Below are 21,537 nucleotides of genomic sequence, written 5' to 3'. Positions count from 1 at the left end.
CAACTTTTCAAAAAATCCAAGATTACTTAAATCTAATTTATATTGAAGGAGTTATGTTCCAGTTAAACTTTATTTTGATGTGCATGAATGTTGTCAAAATCGCTCTGAATGAAAATATTTTTTTTATGTATCAAAACAAATGAATATTTTACAACACTTTTGGTTTTAGCAATGTTTTACCATATTAAGATTTATAGAATTTTTAGATTTGAGAAAACTCTCTTGCATCAGAAAGTTGAAAATTTCACCTACTGCCAAAAATCTAGTTTTTGTTCTTGAACTTGGGGGGGTTAACATTTATTTATGTTTGGCATAAATAAGGGTCTAAGGGCCTAAGGCGTTCAATACCACTAAGGCGGAAGTTGCCTAGTCCCCAAAAAATCTGCCTGGATGCCTAGGTGACTCCTTGACAACTTTAGGGCCTGGTGTCTTGCCTGCTTTCGTCTTTCTCAAGGCTTCTTTAACTTCTCCCACACTAACCTTTTGTACATATCTATGACGTGTGGTGTCTTGTTGGATAATATAATCATTTGGGTCATTTCTACTCGACTTATCTACATTTAGTAGGTCACAAATATACTCATCCCATGTCGTCACAATGTCCTCATCCCTTACCAACACTCTTCCATATTCACTCTTGATACACCTCACTTGATCTAAATCTGTATCCTCTCTCTCTTGATAAGTTGCCAAAAAAATTATTAGAGTAGAAGAAAAGATAGAGAGCTAAAATCCACAAAGGGTAGAAACTCTTAATATGGAACTACCCAATGAGATAGGAACTCGACTATAAAGATTCATAGTTACCCCAGACTTAGCCAACTCATCAGCTAAAGGGTTGGCAGATCACATCCTCCATAAGAAAGAGGAATTCCTCTTTTTAGACATAATCATCTACCATTCCTTACAAGGTGCATGAATCTCCATAGGCCTCCTGCTCCTGATTGAAGCCTGGGTAGCTTCAATTTGGAGTCTCCTTCTATAACTACATTCAGCCTTTAGTTGCCACAAGATAGCACATGCTGCCATTAGGTATATCCATTATTATAGGAACTTATCTGCATCACAAAGGCTGATAATCCCAATCCAAGCTCAGGAAAATTCGAGTGGGCTAAACTTGACTCGGGTTTTCGGTCCAAAGTTGCCTCCTAATTGCAATCCATGGTCTGGCATGTTTTCTGCTAAACAAATAGATGATAGTAATTTCTTTTTCCTGACAGAAGCAACAAATAAACTTAATTAATTGTTAGAGTTGTGAGAAGTTATGTAAGGGTAGTTTGGGAACTAGCCTTTGTCGAGTTGCCCTCATTATGTATTTTTCTATTTTTCTCCTTTCTTTCCTGTTACCTCCCTAGGGAGGTGTATGCAATATTCTTATTTCTAGTAATGAAGTACTATAGGTGTTGAGTGTAGAGTCATTACACTCTTAACACATTACAACCGAATCCTCTCTCTTGTCTTCTTCTTCTTCTTCCTCCTCCAACATCCTCTCCTCCTCTTACTTACATTCCTAAACCTAAAATCTAACTTGGTATCAGAGCTTTCTTACAGAGGAGTCTTCTCCTTGAAATCCTTTGTGAACTAGGATCTCAAAGAGAAGAAAAAGAATAGAAGAGAGGAGCAGAAAACGACTCTCAAACCTAAATTAATAAGAGTAGCAAGTATAAAGAGACATTCATTATGAGCTGGTAGAATTGACTGCGGCATATTATGTTTAAAAACCTCAATCTCTAGCATATCAGTGAAAAATCAATCTTTGTGAACAAGTTGATGCCTCTCTCATGACAATCGACCTCAATGTGTTTCGTTCTCTCATGAAACACCGGATTCTCAGAAATATGAATAGCAGCCTGATTGTCACACCACAACAACATAGGAGAATCATCACCAAATCCAAGTTCAGTCGTCAACTGTTTAATCCACATTAGTTCACAAGTGCCATGAGCCATGGCATGATACTCTGACTCTGCACTAGACCGAGCTACTACAGTCTGCTTCTTGCTCTTCCATGAAACTAGGTTCCCTTCAACAAAGACATAGTAGCCCGAAGTAGACTTTCAATCAATAGGAGATCCTGCTCAATCCGCATTAGTAAATCCTTCAATCCTTCTATGACCATGATTAGAATACAAGAGACCACGCCCTGGATCCTTCTTAATATATCGCAACACCCTTATAACTGCCTCCCAATGAGCTGTCCTAAGGGCGGACATAAATTGACTCAGCACACTGATAGGAAAAGAGATGTTAGGTTTAGTCACAGTCAAATAGTTGAGTTTCCCTACAAGCCTTTGATACTTCTCTGGATCATCCAGAACATCCCCATCCTCTGCCATGAGTTTCACATTTGGATCCATAGGAGTATCCAAAGGCCTAGATCCCAGTAATCCTGTCTCTGAGAGTAAATCAAGCACATATTTTCGCTGTGAGAGCGAAATCCCTTTCCTTGATTGAGCTACCTCAATGCCCAAGAAGTACTTCAGTCGTCCCAGGTCCTTAGTCTGGAATTGCTGTCCCAAATATGTCTTCAAGCCCTCAATACCTGAAGAGTCATCCCCTGTAATAACAATATCATCTGCATAAACAACCAAAAATATCTTCCCTGCATCTGACTCCCTGAAAAACACTGAGTGATCACTCTCAGACCGAGTCAAACCAAACTCCAGCACAACATCTGTAAAGCGGCCAAACCAAGCTCGCAGTGACTATTTCAGCCCATACAAAGATTTCCTCAGCTTACACACCTTGCCAGACTCCCCCTAAGCAATAAAACCAGGAGGTTTCTCCATATACACCTCCTCAAGGAGGTCCCCATGCAAGAACACATTCTTAACGTCTAGCTGAAATAACGGCCAGTGATGTATAGCAGCCAAAGAAATCAAAATGCGGACAGAAGTAAGCTTTGCAACCGGAGAGAAAGTATCCAGATAGTCCACACCATATACCTAGGCATAGCCCTTAGCAATAAGACGGGCCTTCAACCGAGCCACAGACCCATCTGGATTAACCTTAACCACAAATATCTAGCGACAACCAATAGCAGACTTACCAGAGGGTAAAGAAACAAGATCCCATGTCTGATTGTTCGTCAAAGCAGATAACTCCTCAGTCTTGGCAGCCCTCCACCCAGGGTGAGCCAAGGCCTCTACCACCGACTTAGGAATAGGATAACTGTCAATACTAGACAAACAAACAACAAAAGAAGAGGACAAACGAACATAAGACACAAAACGATCAATAGGGTGTTGGGTTCAACTTCGAACCCCCTTAAGGGTAGCAATAGGAACATCAAGATCAGAAATAGGAGGGACAGTAACAGAGGAGGAAGTGCCTGAAGTGGGATCTGAAGGCGAGGATAATGTGGTAGATGGTGCTGCCTGGGTACTGTGTCTCTCCATAGGTGTAATGCGATGTGTCGGTGCATCAAGTGGGCGACGACGAAAAACAGCCAGTGGTTTTGTTGGAGGTGGCACCGGAGGCACAGGATCCTGCACAGGAGAATAAGTATCGACAACATAAAGAGGGAGATCATCGTCCATCTCTGAAGTAGGCAGTGAGGATGCAACAAATGGAGTAGATTCAAAGAAGGAGACATCAACAGTAACAAAGTACTTTCGCAAATCAAAAGAATAACACCGGTAACCCTTTTGGGTTTTAGAATACCCCACGAAAAGACATTTAAGAGCTCTAGGATCCAACTTAGAGCGACCATGACGATGATCTTGAATAAAACAAACATACCCAAAAACACGTGGTGGTAAGACAAACAATGGATGGGAAGGGAACAACAAAGAATATGGAATGCCACCACCCAAAACAGAAGAAGGCATGCGGTTAATAAGATAACACGCAATCAAAACATCATTAGCCCAAAAAACCTTAGTCACTTTCATCTCAAATAAAAAAGATCGAGTAACTTCCATCAAATGTCTGTTCTTCCTCTCGGCTACACCATTTTGTTGAGGTGTATTCGCACAAGAGGACTGATGAATGATCCCATGTTGAACCATAAACTCATTAAAGGGAGCAGAAAAATATTCTTTTGCATTGTCACTTCGAAGAACTTTCATAGAAGTAGTAAATTGATTCTGAATTTCAAGCACAAAAGTACAGAAAATGGAAAATAATTAAGAACGATTCTTCATTAAATAAATCTAGGTAACTCTGGAAAAATCATCTACAAAAGTGACAAAGTAATGAAAACCCAACACAAAAGTAACAGGACACGGATCCCACACATCAAAATGAACTAAAGAAAAGGGTTGGACAGCCCTGCTACTGACTCGAGGGGGATAACTTACACGGTGAAGTTTCCCAAACTGACAAGACTCACACTGCAAACTAGACAAGGACTGAAACCGACTATCTAAAATCTTCAAACTCTGCAATGAAGGATGACCCAAACGACAATGAATCTGTTGAGGAAGTGCCACACTCGAACATGCCACAGTGGATGCGTCAAGAAGATACGGTTCCCCAGATACGTGACCTCTACCAATCGTCTTCCTCGACTGGAGATCCTGAAACTCACAATAATCAGGAAAAAAGGTAACCGAACAATTGTTAGCTTTGGTAAATTTTCGAACAGATAATAAATTGAAAGGAAATTTGGGCAAGTAAGAAACAGAAGACAACGATAAAGAGGGGGTAACATGCATAGTGCCTGTACCCCGAACTTTAGCAAGAGACCCATCGGCTATCACAACATTGGAAGAAGATTCATGAAATGAAGAAAAAAAACCTGATGCTCCAGTCATATGGTCCGAAGCACCTAAATCAATGATAGGCATGCAATAGCATTACCTGGCTGAACTAGGGTAGCAGTGGAGAACTGAGATGATTGAGAATTCTGAAATTGAGTAAACCGCTTATAGTCTTCATCAGACATAGTCACTGTTTTACCCTCAGGCTTAGATGGAGGGGTAACCACCGGATCACTGCTGGCTGAATTTGCAAACTGAGGTGGTTTACCATGAAGCTTCCAACAAAAGCGCTGAATGTGACCGACAATGATGACAAGTGCACACCTGTCCTGAAGTCTCTGAAGTACTAGGTGTGGGTGCTTTACTGTTCTCTGACCCACGACCACGGCTACCACCACTGCTGCCCGTACTTGTCCCACCACTGGACCCACGGTTGGGAAAGGCTGCAAGGGCTGAACTCTCATTACCATGAGAGGAATCTTGGCTGTTCTCATGAGAAACCCGTAAAAGTCTTGAAAAAGCTTCTGAAAGTGTGGTGACTCTATCCCCACCGAGGATTTGAGACCGTACTGGCTCAAATTCTTTTCGAAGTCCACCCAAAAATGCCATAACAGCCAGCTGCTCTCATTGTTGCTGCATCTCTTTCACATCAGACGTGATAGGAAGAATGGAATTCAGCTCCTCATATAGTCGCTTGAATTCAGAAAAATATTTGGTTACAGTCAGAGTCTTTTGATCCACTTTATAAAAAGCCTGGGACAGGTCATAAATTCGAGGCAAGTTGTGCTTCCCAGAATAGAGGACATTCAAGTAGTCCCATAACTCCTTTACTGTGTCAATGTGAGTAACCAGGTCTGCAATCTGATTATCCATTGAGTTCAACATCTGACTCAATATTCTTGCATCCACCGTATCCCATGTCGCATCTCCTTAAGGCTTTGGCTTTGTGAGATGATCCTATTGATCACGCCCCATCAAGGCCAATCGAACCACCTTTTTCCATTGCTGAAATTTAGAAATCCCTTCAAGTTTCCTTTCGGTAATACGATGAGAAGAGGAAGACAGCTCAGTCACGGTGGTCTTTGCATCACCCATGCTTCACTACACAAATTAAATCTTCACAAAGAAGTCCCGGACAGATTGAAACAAATGGACAGCAAACACTTCTGAAATTATAAACAGTGTGGCCACAACCAACAGACAGCAGCCAGCTGCAAGCAATAACCACCAAACAATAAACTCACAAAACCTGAATCGATCTCACCCTTGGCACATACTAAAGATAAAACCACAAAACCGAGACCAAAACAGTCTTCACTCCATCCAATTCCTTCAAACACATCCTCAAACAAGAGAAAAAAAGACCTAGTTCTTAATTTATGTCATGAACTAGTCTTCAAACAGTCCCAAAATACAGCGTAGGGCGCTGCACCCCTTCAAACAGAAAAATAAGAGAAGCTGAGAGTCCTTCAAATCTTCAAAACTTGTCAATCTTCAATTGTAGGCTGTAGGAAGTAGACAAGGAGATTCACGAATGCTGTAGCAATGTCTAACCTTGCTCTGATACCATGTAAATTTAAATAAAGAAGAAGAAGAAAGAAGAAGAGAGGAGACGGAAGAAGAGAAACTGCACAATTGGGTTTGCAGCCGTAAGAGTAACTGCCCCCAAAACATAATATTAAATAGGTTAACACATAATAACACCCAAAGACAAAAATACCCCCAGATAGAGGAATCGTGAACATGTGAATAGGGGCTGACGCTAGCCTATTCCCGACTCTCCCTTACTCCTAACAGAACTAAACACCCATTAGGCTTCTGCTTACCACACTGAGTAAGGCGATGCCTTGGCACCAAGGTGCCTGGCCATCGCCTAAGGTTGCCTAGGCACCTTGACAACTATGTTGAAAAATCATAGAGGATCATCTCTGAATATATGTAATTTTGCACATAAGATTTCCTGATGCCTTGTAATTGACCAGAAATGCAATATGTAACATCCTTTTTTGCCCCTTTTGTTTTGTCCTTGCCTTTTGGTAGGGCTTTTGTTGGCTCGTGCATGTTTGTTCTTTCCCCTTCCCCCCCTTTCTTCCTTTGGTAATTGAATTATTTATTCATCCAAAAAAAGAAAAAAACATCAATTTTTTGATTGTTATGTACTGTAGGCACTGGTAAATGGTGATATGTGGGCTCCAGCTGTTGAAAATGCCATTGGAAGGTTTCTAAATGCTTTTATTGTCAATGATCACAAGGATTTTCTTCTTTTGAGAGACTGTGCAAAGGAAGTGAACTATTACAATATCAGAATTTACATATATGATTTTGCCATACCGAGGTCAGTGGATGGCTATGTTTAACTAGATTTGTTTGCTCGATTTCTTAGAGCTTCCCATCTTTTTTATTAAGTCTCATTGAATTTATCATATAAGAAGTGTTCACGACATTTTCATATAAACTTCATTGCAGGTTGAACATTCCCAGACACATGCTTCCCCAAACAAAGCACCCAACTACTCTTTCTGTTCTACATGCTGATAATCCCACTATATTGAATGTGTTGGTGGATATGGTAGGGTAAATGTTTGTGTTTCCCCCCCCCTTTTTTTTGGTGTATGTCTGTGTTGGAATTCTATTTGTTTTAGTTAATTTGGGAATATTTAGTTTGTTCATTGCTTCACTAATTTGTTATGGTCTGCATATTTGTGCCTTTACTTTTCCTTTTTTTTTTTTTTTTTAATATCATTTTGTGATTTGTCATTGAATTCATCTGTCTAAGCAGTTCTTACTGTAATTTGTAATTTATTTGTTTCAGTTAATTAATCCACCTAATTCTTTGTAGTTCAACTTTTAGTTTACTGAAGGAGTTTCTCATGACATTATTGCTTTCACAGTGTCTTTACTCTCAGATAAGGATATTAGCTTACTGTTGCAGTTCTTGCTGTGTGTTTGTTCTTTCTCAAGAGATCGTGTTTGTTGTGCTACATGTTTGTGTGTGTGTGTGTGTGTGTTTTTTTTCAGTTTCTCCTTATCAAAGACTAGCTCTGTGTGTATATATATTCTTTCTACTTTTTGATAGCTTCTTTACATTGCAGGGTAGTGCTGAGAGCCAAGTGCTTGTTAGAGATTATGAAGTGGGAAAATCAGTTACTTTTGAGGAAAGGATTCCAAACCTTAAGGAGGTCTATACACTAGATGGATATAAAATGTAAGATGGGAAACCAAACTCTATATTGCGCTTTGATTTATTGATTTATTGCTAGCTAGATAGTCAGGGTTCATGTTGATTTGTAGAGAAGTAATAAAGTTACAATACAAACCAACATTTGTGAAATATATCTCAGTAAGCATAACAGAAATTTACAATTAACCTATAATCTGTCAACATGGACATGAGGGATGTTGTGACACTGCCTTAGGATTGTTTGGTGCTACACTGGTTCATGTGCCTCTGTAGTCCCCACCAGAAAAATTACTAAAATACTCTTCAAGCCAAACCCTTCAATTCCCTGTATGCCCTTTGTACAGAAAACCATGAGATTGAGTCTCTTTATCTCTTATAGCAGATGGAATATTCTTCCTCACTAGGAGGTGTTATGATGGCTGAATTTGAAAGCTTCTGTTACAACAACAACAACAAGAACAACAACATGAAGCACAACCAGTTAGAGTGCATACTGCACAGGCACAGATGACTGTAAGTCCAGGTGCCCAACAACAATGAGTAAGATCCAAATGAGAAAGGAATATCCTCCCTAGAACATAATTTAGGGTCATTGCGTGTGCTCGGGGTAGAAGTTTTGTATAAATGTATCGCCGTGTTATTAAGTATTTTGATTTAAGTTCTTTTCTCTCTAAGAGGTGGAATAGACTAACCCGGTTGAAGCGTAATGATCATACGTCTATAATGCATTGTATGTCCCATAATAGGTCCCATTCTTCTACCCTTTCCCGGGAGTCGATGACTATTCATAGCTATTACCTTGACACCAAAGAAGAGTTCGACCCAATGCTTTATTTCTGTCCTAGTTGATCCCGATTCGACATTAGAAGTACATTGATTGTTCCCCAATAACCGAATACCTTTGTCTGTAAATACTGCATATTTGATTCCATCCATAAATCCATTTTCTTCCCTATGAGTTCCAGTATCGATAAGAATTCTAGTTCTTACTGTTCATATGTTGTGGTATGAATAAACCATACCAATTCGTTATGTATGGATGATGAGATTCCTTTGATACAGAGCCAATTCCAATAGACTTATTGAACGTTCCCATTGGCGTGCATCCAGCAGGAATTGAACCTACGAATTTACCAATTATGACCACAGGTTGGGTTTGAGAGCTGTGTGATGGGTGACTATCTAGCACGGTTCGGAGAGCACTTTTAGTCTGCGCTGGTGAATGGAAGCCCACCCTATCAAGCCAATTGAACACTTTCCATTTTTGACTATCCTCAAAGGAAAAGATTATTCTTTTTACCAAACATATGCGGATCCAATCAGGATCTTATAAGAAGAACAAGAGATCTTTCTCGATCAATCCCAGATTATTCTTTTTACCAAACATATGCGGATCCAATCAGGATCTTATAAGAAGAACAAGAGATCTTTCTCGATCAATCCCTTTGCCCCTCATTCTTCGAGAATCAGAAAGATCCTTTTCGAGTTTGAATTTGTTCATTTGGAATATGAGTTTTTCTTTCTTTTTTCTTTTTGATTTGTTTTCTTTTATTCTTTCTTTCTATTTTCTTTCGCTCTCCTTTCTTTTTACTTTCTATTCAGGAAGTACACAAATGCTGTATGACCGAACTCGAACTCGCGGAAGTCGATCCTATATATAATACACAAATTTTCTTTTTACCAATTATATAAGACTTTCATGAATTGAATAAAAAAAAATGAAAGAAGAGAAACGAGAGGAAACAAAGAAGACGAAAGATAAAGGGAGTTCTATGTGATCTACCGCCCAGGAGTGCCCTATTAGAGAAGGACTGCAATTCTCATTGCCTTACTTTCCTTTCCAAAGCTGGCAGCACCCGGAAGCAAAAGGAGCAGCTCGGGATCTATGAAATCTGGGACTATAGAGGTGCATTCAATTGTCAAAAAAGAGGATTTAGTTGAGTATCGAAGAAGCAAAAGAATTTAAGCCAAAATGCAAAATGCAAAATGCAAACAAAAGTAGATCGGTTTTTTTTCATTCCCGAGGAAGTGCATTTCTTACCCGGATCTTCTTCCATAATGGTACAGAACAATAGTATTATTGGAGTAGATACACGAATCACTTTAAATACAAGAAACCGAATAGGCGGATTGGTCCAAGTGGAGAGAAAAAAAAGGATTGAATTAAAAATATTTTCTGGAGATATCCATTTTCCTGGAGAAATAGATAAGATATCTCGGCACAGTGGTATCTTGATACCCTGAATAGAATCATGAAAAGAAAATTAGAGCGTTGATGTCTTTCACCGGGCAGACTTGATGAGATAGGGAAACAATTAAATAAAAAGTTTTATCTTTTTTTGACGAGAGAGTTGTTTATTTTGCCTAATCATCAACCTCCTCATTAGTACTCCTTGAATTTCGTTGGATGTCCACCTGCCTTTGAGAAGCTAAAAATCTGATTAATCTAATGTAATGAGGTTACTGCCAAAGCTCTTTTATCCAGTTATCCATCCATACTATAACATTTGCTATTTCACCCTCAAGGCCTCAATAATAGCACTAGACTAGCCCTTCCCCATTAGCAATGCCATCCTGGTTCGGTGTGCCATCTGCTCCACTCTGGTAGAATTCCCTTATCCTGGTGGTTTTGAAACTTTAACATGCCCCTACCACTGATCTGTTCCGGTTTTCAACATCATATGCATAAACAATGTTACAAAAATTGAACCGTCATTTGCGTAGTTCTTTCAGTTTCGCTTTGTCCTGTTGTTGTTCGATAGTTTGTCATAGCTTGATCTGTGTCGTGCATCATATGGTGTATCTATTTCATATTGCATATTTGTGTTAGACAATTAAAATGTGTGATCATTATGCTTGATCTTTGTCCTCCATCATACGATGCATCTTTATTAAACAATTAAGATGAATGCTTAATGTGATACATTGGCTGGTGCTTGGAGTTTCTGGGCTCTAACGACAAGTGTTAGTGAAAGGCTGTGTCCAGCGAATCTTATATTCTTTGACATTGACATGTGCTTAGTAATCACAATGTGTTGCTGGAGATGGAGACTGGATAACCTCTGCAAAATTTACCTACACTTTTTATTCTTCTAATGAAGCTTGTTTCAGAGGACCAGTGTTGATGGTTTTGTAAAATTTGCTTTGCTGTAATAATCAGGATTTGATGCTTTCTAATTTCTATACTCTATAGGTTGTTAGTAAACAGAAAGCAAGTTGGGGCTTTTTGAATGAGAGCATAGAAGTTCATCTTTTTTGAGCAAAACCAGTAAACCGCTGATCAGAGATGACGAATAATTAGCACCTGAAATTCTCCTAATGATACTCATCTCTGTAGTCACATACTCACATGTGAACTTATACTTGATTCGATAAATGTATTGGGGGAGGGGGGATTGCTCACGTCTGTTTGAGAAGTTTTTTTTTGCACATGTTACAAATCTTTTGCAGTCACCATGGATGGAGCTCTAATGAAGACTCAAGTTGGTTGAGGGTCAGTTGCAAACTTGCAATACTAAAACATGAACTTGCTCCCAATTTTTGTGTTTCCAGGATCGACAATACTTAATAAATCAATAATATTCCAGTAGCCTTTATTGCGAACCCATTGGGACAATTTTCATATGGCTAGGCCTCAAATGTGGGACTGGGTACGAAAGCTATAAAATAGTCATTTCTTCAGGTTTTTGATTCTGGTACTTGCCATGTTAGATGCACTTACATAATTATATTTGTTCCATTGCGCATGTCAATCTCCCTAATTTATGGAATTTCAATTTTCACCTAATGATAATAATTGCAAATAACATCTTAGGTTCCGCCGAGGTGCAGTCCAGACTACTCTGCCTCCAAACAGGAAGAATAGAAATGACCGACTTCGTGGTTCATTTGAGGATCAAATTAAGGATTTAGAAGAAAAAGCATCAATGTATCAAGAAGAAGCTCAACAACTGAAGTCAAGGAAAAGAGTTGTAGAGGATGAGCGTCGTGATCTTGACGAGAAATTGAGAAAGGTTAAGGTAAGAACTATTTATGTTCTCATGCCATTGAAATGAATGATACAAATTCTTGTATTGGTTCTTATGATTTTTTTTTTTTTGGGGGGGGGGGGGAGGAGGGGTGGGGGGAGTTGTGGAAACTTGACTGCATTTTGAGTGATTCTCTGTCTAATATGCTCATTTTTATGGAAAGAATAAATTGAATTTGAGGCTATGTCTGTAAGCCCTTTTCATAATTAAAAATAGCAGTGGCGCGAGGGATAGGGAGGCTTGAACTCTCTACCTCTAACTGCTCAGATGCCATGAGGTTACGAGTATGATGCTTGAGCAAAAGAGTATGAGTGTATGGCTAAATCCTTTGTTGACATGAATGAATCAGGGTAATTCATATACTGCATCAAACCTATTCATGTGTGTTACCCAGATTTAATAGTGTTGAGAGATTTAAAATTAGGGAAAGGCTTGGATAATTTCTTCACCCCAAGCCCCACTTTATTTATAAGAATGGTTGGAACATAAAACCATGTACACAAGCAATGTGGGATTAAACCCATATACAAAACATAAACATAAATAAGAGGAAAAAAGTCCAGAATACCCCCCACGGTATTTTGGCCCATATCTAACACTCCCCCTCAAGTTGGAGCATATATATCATGCATGCCCAACTTGACTAATATAGGATGAAACAGCTTGCTATTCAGCCCCTTAGTGAACACATCCGCCAGCTGATCAGTAGACTTCACAAAGGGAACACAAATGAGGCCAGCTTCAAGCTTTTCCTTGATGAAATGTCTGTCAACCTCCACGTGTTTAGTGCGATCATGCTGGACAGGATTATGAGCAATGCTAATGGCAGCTTTATTGTGATCATTGGAAGATGGACAGCAACACCAATATCTTGTAATAATCCTCTAAGCCATAGAAGTTCACAAATGCCTTGGGCCATCGCACGAAACTCGGCTTCAGCACTGGACCTTGCCACAACATTCTGCTTTTTTCTATGCCATGTGACAAGGTTCCCACCCACAAACGAACAATAGCCAGAGATAGATTTTCTGTCAGAAGAACCAGCCCAATCGGCATCAGTATAAGCTTCAACCTTGAGGTAACCATTGGGAGATAAGAGAATTCCCTTTCCTGGAGCAGACTTCAAATACCTCAAAATACGACGGGCTGCCTCCATATGAGAGGAATAGGGATCATGCATGAACTGGCTCACCATACTTACAGCAACTGGTATGTCAGGTCTGGTGTGAGAAAGATAGATTAGTTTGTCTACTAACCGCTGATAACCACCCTTGTCAACAGGTTCACCCTCTTTCTCCCTAAGTTTTGTAGTAGCATCCAGAGGAGTATCTGAAGGATGACAACCTAGCAGCCCTATCTCAATCAGTAGATCAAGGACATATTTTCGTTGAGAAAGAAAGATGCCCTTTGAAGAGCGAGCAACTTCTATCCCTAGAAAATATTTTAGAGAGCCTAGATCTTTGACCTCAAACTCACGGCCAAGGAGAAGCTTCAAATCCCTGATAACAGCATCATCATTACCAGTCACCACGATATCATCCACATAGACTATGAGTAGAGTAACCTTGTCACCAACTCGTCTGATGAACAAGGTGTGATCAACATTGCTCTGCTTATAACCTGCTGAAATCATAGCCTTATGAAATCTGCCGAACCAGCCCCTAGGTGACTGCTTCAACCCATAGAGATCATGTTTCAACTTACAGACTTTGCCCCTAGTCCTGTCATCAGAGAAGCCTGGTGGAATGTCCATATATACCTCCTCCTCAGGCTCCCCAAGGAGGAAGGCATTCTTTACATCTAACTGCTGAAGATCCCACCCAAGATTTGCAGCACAAGATAATAACACCCTGATAGTGTTGAGCTTTGCCACTGAGTGAACCCCTTTGCAACCAGACGTGCCTTATACCGATCCACTAAACCATCAGCCTTCTGTTTGACCACGAAGACCCATTTACATCCCACTGGTTTTTTCCCTGGAGGAAGAGCCACAAGATCCCACGTGTTATTTTTGTGTAGTGCTCTCATTTCTTCCAACATTGCAGCCTTCCACTTTCCATCTGTATATGCTTCCTGCCAATTTTTGGGAATAGAGACAGAAGAAAGAGAGGATACAAAAGCACGGAAAGAAGGAGAAAGAGAACTATACGAAACAAAGCGAGATATGGGATGTAAAGTGCAAGTCCTAGTACCTTTGCGATGAGCAATAGGTAGGTCAGAAGGAGAGGGATTACCAGGAGATGAAGGATCCGGGTCTGGAGCCGGCAATTGGATGGGTACTGGTGCTACAGTGGTTTGCAGCTGCCCTCTGTTGGATTTGCCCCTTGTATAGGTGATGATGTTGGAGTTGTCGATTCTCTTCTGAAATTCACCAATAGTCCTCTGGACTAGAGTCAGCTCCCCCTGGATAGGAACATTAACAACACTATTTTCTATGGTCTCCCCCTGTAAAGGATTCCCATCAGGTGCGGGAGGAACAGCCAGAGGAAGTTGGACATCCAAAGTAGGCTGGGCAGCAGCCGTGTGTGGTGGTAAAGTAGGCTGGACAGCAGCCGTGGGTGGTGATAAAGTAGGCTGGACAGCAGCCTGAGGAACCTCTGGTAGAGGAATCTCAAAAGGCACATCTTCACTAGAACTCTCCCCTTGAAGAGGTGGCGAAGAATAGTAAGAAAGGGACTCATGGAAAATAACATCCATGCTAACCATGGTACGGCGGGAAGGGGGATGGTAACACTTGTAACCTTTCTAGGTCGGAGAATAACCCAAGAAAATACAACGAAATCCCCGAGGTTCAAGTTTGCTAGGAGATCTAGTATCCCTAGCATAACACACACAACCAAACACCTTGGGGGGCACAATAAAGGAGGAATTTCCTATTAAAACATTAGAGGAGCTACGAGAGTCAAGAGCCCTAAAAGGCAGCCGATTGATGAGATAGGCTGCAGTGAGTACCGCATCCCCCCAATATTGAGATGGGGCATTCCTCTCAAACATCAAAGCCCTGGCCATTGCTAACAAGTGGCGATTCTTGCGTTCTGCCACACCATTCTGGGCAGGGGTATCAACACAACTAGTTTGATGAAGTATGCCATGGTCAGCCAAATATTTTTGAAATTGGGACTTTGTATACTCTGTTCCATTATCACTTCTCAAGACTTTGAGAGTAGCTTGGAACTGAATTTGTATCATTTTATGAAAATGCTGAAAACATGAAAAAACTTGATTTTTTGTGTGCAAAAGATACACCCAGGTATGCCGAGAATGACAATCAATGAAAGAGACAAACCAACGATGGCCAGAAATAGAAGGTTTACGACTAGGGCCCCAAACATCAGAATGCACCAAATTAAAACAAAAAGAACTCCTTTTATTTGAAATAGGATAATTTGAACGTGTCTGTTTGGCCAGAACACAAGCCTCACAAAAAAAGTCATCCTTAGTACGAAGGGTGACCAAACTAGGAAATAAATGAGCTAAAATCCCTAAAGGGGGGTGACCTAACCTAGAGTGCCACTGGTAGAGTTCAGAAGAGACCATGGGGTTCTGGTGTGGTGGAGAATGTAATGGTGGTGGAGAGAAGCAACCGTCATCAAGCAGATACAACCCATCATGCTCGTTACCCAATCCAATCGTCTTCCCAGACTCCAGATCCTGAAACACACAATGAGAAGGAAAAAAAGTGCTTTGCAGTTAAGATCACGATTAATACTACTAATGGAAAGAAGGTTAGTAATAAAGTTAGGAATGTGCAAAACAGAAGACAAGGGAAGAGAGGAAGTGCAGTTGATGATCCCCTTTCCAGAGATGGAAGAAAGAGAACCATCAGCCACCTTGACCTTGTCTTTCCCAGAAGTGGGAGAGTATCTATGAAACAAACTAGAGGAACCGGTCATATGATCTGTAGCTCCAGAATCTATGATCCAAGGATGGGAAGCTACAGAAGCACAATGACCCCCAAATGCAATACCTGACTGGGCAAAGTGTGAACCTGAAGGAGCAGGGGAATTGGCAGTAGCTGATGTAGTAGAGGCCGCAGCAGCGGAAGACCTTAGCATACGTAGGAGTGCCTGTAGATCATCCTGGGATAGACCAGTGTCAGTAGCAGGGGCTGCAGTAACAGTCTCAGTCTGATGGGCCTTGGTTTTGGTCTTAGTCTTGGTCTTTGCAGCCCGTTTAGCTTCAAAATCAGCTGGTTTCCCATGAAGTTTCCAGCACTTCTCTTTGCTGTGATAGGGTTTGTGATAGTGCTCACAAATAACAGTCCCTGTAGTAGAATCGCCAAGAGAAGCAGTGCCACTAGGGGCAGGAGTGGCAGGGGCAGCAGCCTTAAGAGCTGACCTGTCAGTAATAGGAGGGTGCAACATGGCAGCCCTATGGTTTTCCTCAGAAGACACCAATGCATAAGATTGTTCAAGCGTGGGAAAACGTGCTTATTATAGGAAGCAATATCATAGTAGGGTGAAAATCAAAGAAATGATCAACGTTGCATTTGAGCTCATTCTTTGGAGTTCTGCTGCCCATATGTTTCCTGCTGCAGCCCAAATAGGAAGTTATCTGTAAATCGAAGTCATAGAGCCTATCGGTAAGACATGAGAACACCATTGGCAGTTTGGATAACATTAGTGCCATTAATATGGCTGGTGAACCACGCCAGCAATAGCAAAGGAGGCAGATCTGGACCATAGGAGATAATTTGAGCCATCAATTTAGTTGGGTGAAAAGGATCATGATCCGAGGTGGTGTATCCCCCATACTGGCAGCAGAGAAGTCCAATAAGTCCTCCAAGTTACAAGCTGAAATATGTAAAGAAGCCCCTTATATTGAGACTAAATAAGTCTCCAAAAACCAGAACCAGCAACCAAGTGAAAAACCCCTAATCGATTCTGTCGGGGTTATGAAGAAACCCTAAATGGCTGAAATCGATGAAGGAAACAAGGGGCCAAAAAACTGCAGTGAATGGACTGAAACTGAAGTCGATGGAGCCTCTATAATTGAGGCAAAACACCTGCAAAAAATCAGATTCAGAGAAGCAGCAGCAGCCCTAAGACCGATAGGTGTCAGGGTTTTGAAAAAACCCTGTAATGATGGAGGATCGATCTCAGGGAGGTCTTCAAAAACTGAGCTGATGAAGCCCAAATTGCTGTCGAGTGGTGCCTTAGAAGTGGAGAAGCAGCCTGCAGAAATTCAGGTTCAATAGGCAGCAGTAACCCTAAGATCGATAATTGTCAGGGTTTTGAAAAAAACCCTGTAATGGTGAAATCGATCTTAAGGAAGTCTTCAACTCTGTGGGATAAGAACTGAACCAGTAAAAATATCCTGCAGCAGATAGTGATCTTCAAAGATAGCTGGTGATGCCTTTGTTGTAGAAGCAATCTCCAAAAAAAGACTGAAGAACCAATATCGCAGGCAAGTCTGGCTTGTTCCTATCGAGCAGCAGAATCATGGAGCATAATTGAGGTAATGGGGGCAGCAACTGGATCGCATGATCACCTCATCAGTGCTGCCCTATTTGGGATAGAGAACAAGGGAGAAAGAGAGAAAAAGAGAGAGGGGGAAGAAACCGAGAGAAAGAGAGAAGAAAAAAATCGAGAGAGAGGGAGAAAAAAACTGAAATCGAAGGATGTTGGTCCCTAATTCGAAATCTGCTCTGATACCATGTTGAGAGATTTAAAATTAGGGAAAGCTTGGATAATTTCTTCACCCCAAGCCCCACTTTATTTATAAGAATGGTTGGAACATAAAACCATGTACACAAGCAATGTGGGACTAAACCCATATACAAAACATAAACATAAATAAGAGGAAAAAAGTCCAGAATACCCCCCACAGTATTCTGGCCCATATCTAACAAATAGGTCATGGTGGAGGTATTTTAAAATTTGTGTATAACTTTTACGACCCTTTTTTCAATTCATTCAATGTAAGATTTTTCATGTAGTTAAATTTTATGGATTGAGCTTAATATGTGATTTGTTTGTGAATATCGTGGCATATGATGTTCAAATCTACTAGGAGCCAATAACCAGGACCTTCCTAAAACAGTTGGTCGATTGGGGTAGATTTAAGGAAATTAGGTCAAAACTAGGGTTAGACTTAGGGTAGTGGGGTGGGATCTTATTTAGTAAAGCTACGCAAGTTTTTAGAAGCCTAATGATGTAGGTTGGGTGAGGTTTGAGTGAAGATTTAAAAAATTTGAAAATTAGGGTTAGGGTTTTGGGTTTTGGGGGAAGATGAATGTGGTGAATTTTATGGTTTAGAGTTGGAGTTATGGGCAGGGATTCAGGTCGAGTTTCCCAATGGCAGAGAAGGTCACTCCCCCAAAGTTTGATGTTTAGATGAGGGCTGGAAGTGGTTGATCTGTAATTTAGGGTTTGGGTTTTAATGGAGGTGAATGGGGCATTAGGGTTTTTAAGGGGAGGATGGGCCTAGGTTCAGGTCGAGTGGAAGGGTTGATGTGTAGGAGCTGTGGTTGAATTTTGAAGGTAACTAATGGGGGAATTGGGCTGAACAGCTTAATGAAGGTCTAGGGTTTATATGGATCGATGGGGATTATGGGGGTGATGATAATTTCTAGGGTTTAATGAATTCAAATAAAATAAAAGGGGGGAATGTAGGGTAGGCTGTAGAGGATTAGGAGAAGAAGGGAATGACTGAAAGTATTAAATAACTTACTGGCATTGCAGGTTCTTCAATGGCAGCTTGTAGATGAGCTTGAACAAGACCTCCCGATCTTAGCAGATGCAAGGAGTCGATTGGTAATCCCCCAATCCCTTCACCTTGAGATCCATAAGACACACTCACCAAGGAGCAGAGCAGCAACAACAATGGCATGCAAACATGACTGAAAATAATTAATCTTAACTGTGGGGCAGCCTCCCACGATTTTCTTTTATTTATAATATGGCCATAGGCCAAATCCTAGTACAATCTAAATCCCTCCATAAATCGTGGAAGGGTATGACTGAAATTAAAAGCTAATTAAAATAACTTAAAACAACTTAAATGATTCCTAAGTAACCAATAGGAAATAAGGACCTATCTACCAATAAGATTAATTCACTTAAATTGAACCAAAGCTTAACCGGTTCAATTTAAGTTACATTAAAACTGAAAAATAAACTAAGTATGGGAAAACTAAAGCTGAAAATAAACTAAGTACCAAACTAAGGCTCCAAATACTAGGTCCTAATCTTAGGGCTTCTTCTTCTTCCTCTTCTTCTTGCGGGTGCTTGGATCTGCATTACTCCAGTTTAGAAAACCATTAGTGAATTTCAGAGGAGGATTGATGAATTCTAATTTGAAGGTCTATACAAGTAGCCATACCAGACATAAGCAGCTTCAATCCATTATGACACCAGTACCCATCCAGTTGCCAAACTCGGATCCAGAACCTACTTCTCCACTTGGTAAGACTTCTTCTCTCGAGTTACTTATTGCTGTTCGCAAAGGTGTTAGGGTTTGTACTCAACACCCTATATCCCATGTTGTTTCTTATGACTCCCTTTCTGCATCTTTTTCGTGCGTTTGTTTCTTCTCTTTCTTCTGTTCGTATTCTTCAGAATTGGTAGGAAGCTTTATCAAATGGAAATCGGAAGGAATCAATGATGGAAGAAATGGAAGCTTTAAAGAAAAATGATACATGGGAGCGTGTGGTTCTTCAACCAGGGAAAAGACCAGTTGGATGTAAATGGGTATTTGTGGTGAAACAGAAGGTGGATGGCACTATGGATAGATATAATGCATGACTCGTGGCAGAGGGATTCACTTAGACATATGTGATTAATTATCAAGGAGACCTTTGTGCCTGTTGGAAAGCTGAACCCTGTCCAAGTTGTTATCTTGTGCTGTCAATCTTGGATGGAATTTGCAACAACTGGATGTGAAGAATACATTTCTCAATGGAGAACTTGATGAGGAGGTATATATGGATATTCCACTAGGGTTCTCTTGTGACAAAACCCAAGGCAAAACATGTAAATTGAAGTGTGCACTTTATGGGCTGAAGCAGTCACCTCAAGCATGGTTTTGTAGATTTCACAAGGCTATGATTTTTGTAGGCTATAAACAGAGTAATGCTGATCATACTCTTTTTATAAAAAGGGTTGGTGAAAAAATCACTGTTCTTATAGTCTACGTTGATGATATTGTGGTAACCGAAAATGATGGTGATGAGATCAGTCGTTTGAAGAATTTTCTTAGACAAGAATTTGAGATTAAGGAAATGGGAAAATTAAGGTACTTCCTTGGAATTGAAGTTGCTAGATCTTTTAAGGGAATCTTTCTCTCCTAAAGAAAGTATATCCTGGATTCGTTGACCGAAACTGGTTTGTTAGGATGTCACCCTTCAGATACTCTTATGGATGCTAATGTCCGTCTTAAAGAAAAGGAGGGTGAACCTGTTGATAAAGGCCGTTGCCAAAGGTTAGTAGGGAAGTTGATTTGTCTCTCACATACACGTCCAGACATTGCTAGAGCACTGAGCATTGTATGTCAGTTCATGCATGATCTCTACTCTTCCAATATGGAGGCTGTTCTTCGTATTCTTCATTACTTGAAGTTTACTCCAGGAAAAGACATTCTCCTATCCTCTCATGATCACCTACAAATAGAGGCCTATACTGATGTTGATTGGGCTGGTTCTCCTGACCGCAAGTCTATTTCTGAGTATTGTACTTATGTAGGTGGCAATCTTGTCACTGGGCGTAGTTAGAAGCAGGATGTGGTAGCTCGTTCTTGTGCTGAAGTAGAATTTCGTGCTATAGCACAAGGTATTTGTGAGTTACTATGGCTTAAGGGTTTATTACAAGACCTTGGTGTTCCTGTTCACTCCCTCTGATGTTATATTGTGACAACAAGGCTGCAAGCTTACAATCAGCATTGCACATAATCCAGTACAACATGATCGTACCAAGCATGTTGAGGTGGATAGGCATTTTATCAAGGAGAAGTTGGAAGAAGGACTGATTTGTGTTTCCTTTGTGAAATCTGCTGATTAGCTAGCTGATATTTTCACCAAGGGATTGTCTTGAAAGTTGTTTCATCCTACTTTAGTCAAGTTGGGCATGTTTGACATTTATGCTACAACTTGAGGGGGAGTGTTGAATAATGTACACCAGAATACCATGGGGGTATTCTGGTCTTTTTAGGGCTTCTTTTTAATTTTTATGTAATGCGACTCTTAGTAGAGTCAGCTAGAGTAGGGACAATTCTGTCCTTTTTTTGTAATCTCTTTTCAAGCATTCAAGCAATTCTGTTCTGTTTACACCCCCTCTTCTGTTTGAGCTCTCTCCCTCCCTATTTTTTATTTCTTCTTCTTCCTTCTATTGTATTCTGTTTATGTGCAACACTTGCAGCCCTACATAACTGAATCCCTCTTCTTCGTTCCCTTTTCTCTCTCTTTCCAAATCTGGGAATATGCTTCTTCCCCTTTAGAGATTTAAATCCTAGAAGCCCAGATCTGGGATTATCTCTGTACTGAGTTACAAATCAAATTTATATCTGGATAGTTGTTTTCCGCAGAATCCAAGTTGCAGCAATTTTATATTGTCGTTTGACTTCTGTTTTGGAGGATCAGCAATTGCATTCAGTTAGGTATGTAAGAATGGAGAGTATGGTGAACCAGCAA

The 21,537-nt window shown here is 40.5% G+C and overlaps 1 protein-coding gene across 3 annotated transcripts in view; it reads left to right on the top strand.

Moving 5' to 3' along the window:
* Positions 1-21,537, top strand: part of LOC122663433 (structural maintenance of chromosomes protein 6B-like) — a 123,150-nt gene that overhangs the window by 62,629 nt on the left and 38,984 nt on the right. For all 3 annotated transcript variants that reach the window (XM_043859149.1, XM_043859155.1, XM_043859156.1), the window contains 4 exons: positions 6,869-7,038; positions 7,170-7,272; positions 7,796-7,908; positions 11,699-11,903. In XM_043859149.1, the coding sequence (XP_043715084.1) occupies positions 6,869-7,038; positions 7,170-7,272; positions 7,796-7,908; positions 11,699-11,903 (591 nt within the window). The remainder of the gene's footprint in view (positions 1-6,868; positions 7,039-7,169; positions 7,273-7,795; positions 7,909-11,698; positions 11,904-21,537) is intronic.

This window comes from Telopea speciosissima, chromosome 1, assembly GCF_018873765.1.
Source record: "Telopea speciosissima isolate NSW1024214 ecotype Mountain lineage chromosome 1, Tspe_v1, whole genome shotgun sequence".
NCBI classification, from domain to species: domain Eukaryota; kingdom Viridiplantae; phylum Streptophyta; class Magnoliopsida; order Proteales; family Proteaceae; genus Telopea; species Telopea speciosissima.
The sequence above is the reverse complement of the archived record's forward strand: the minus strand, read 5'-3'. Positions and strand labels throughout refer to the sequence as shown.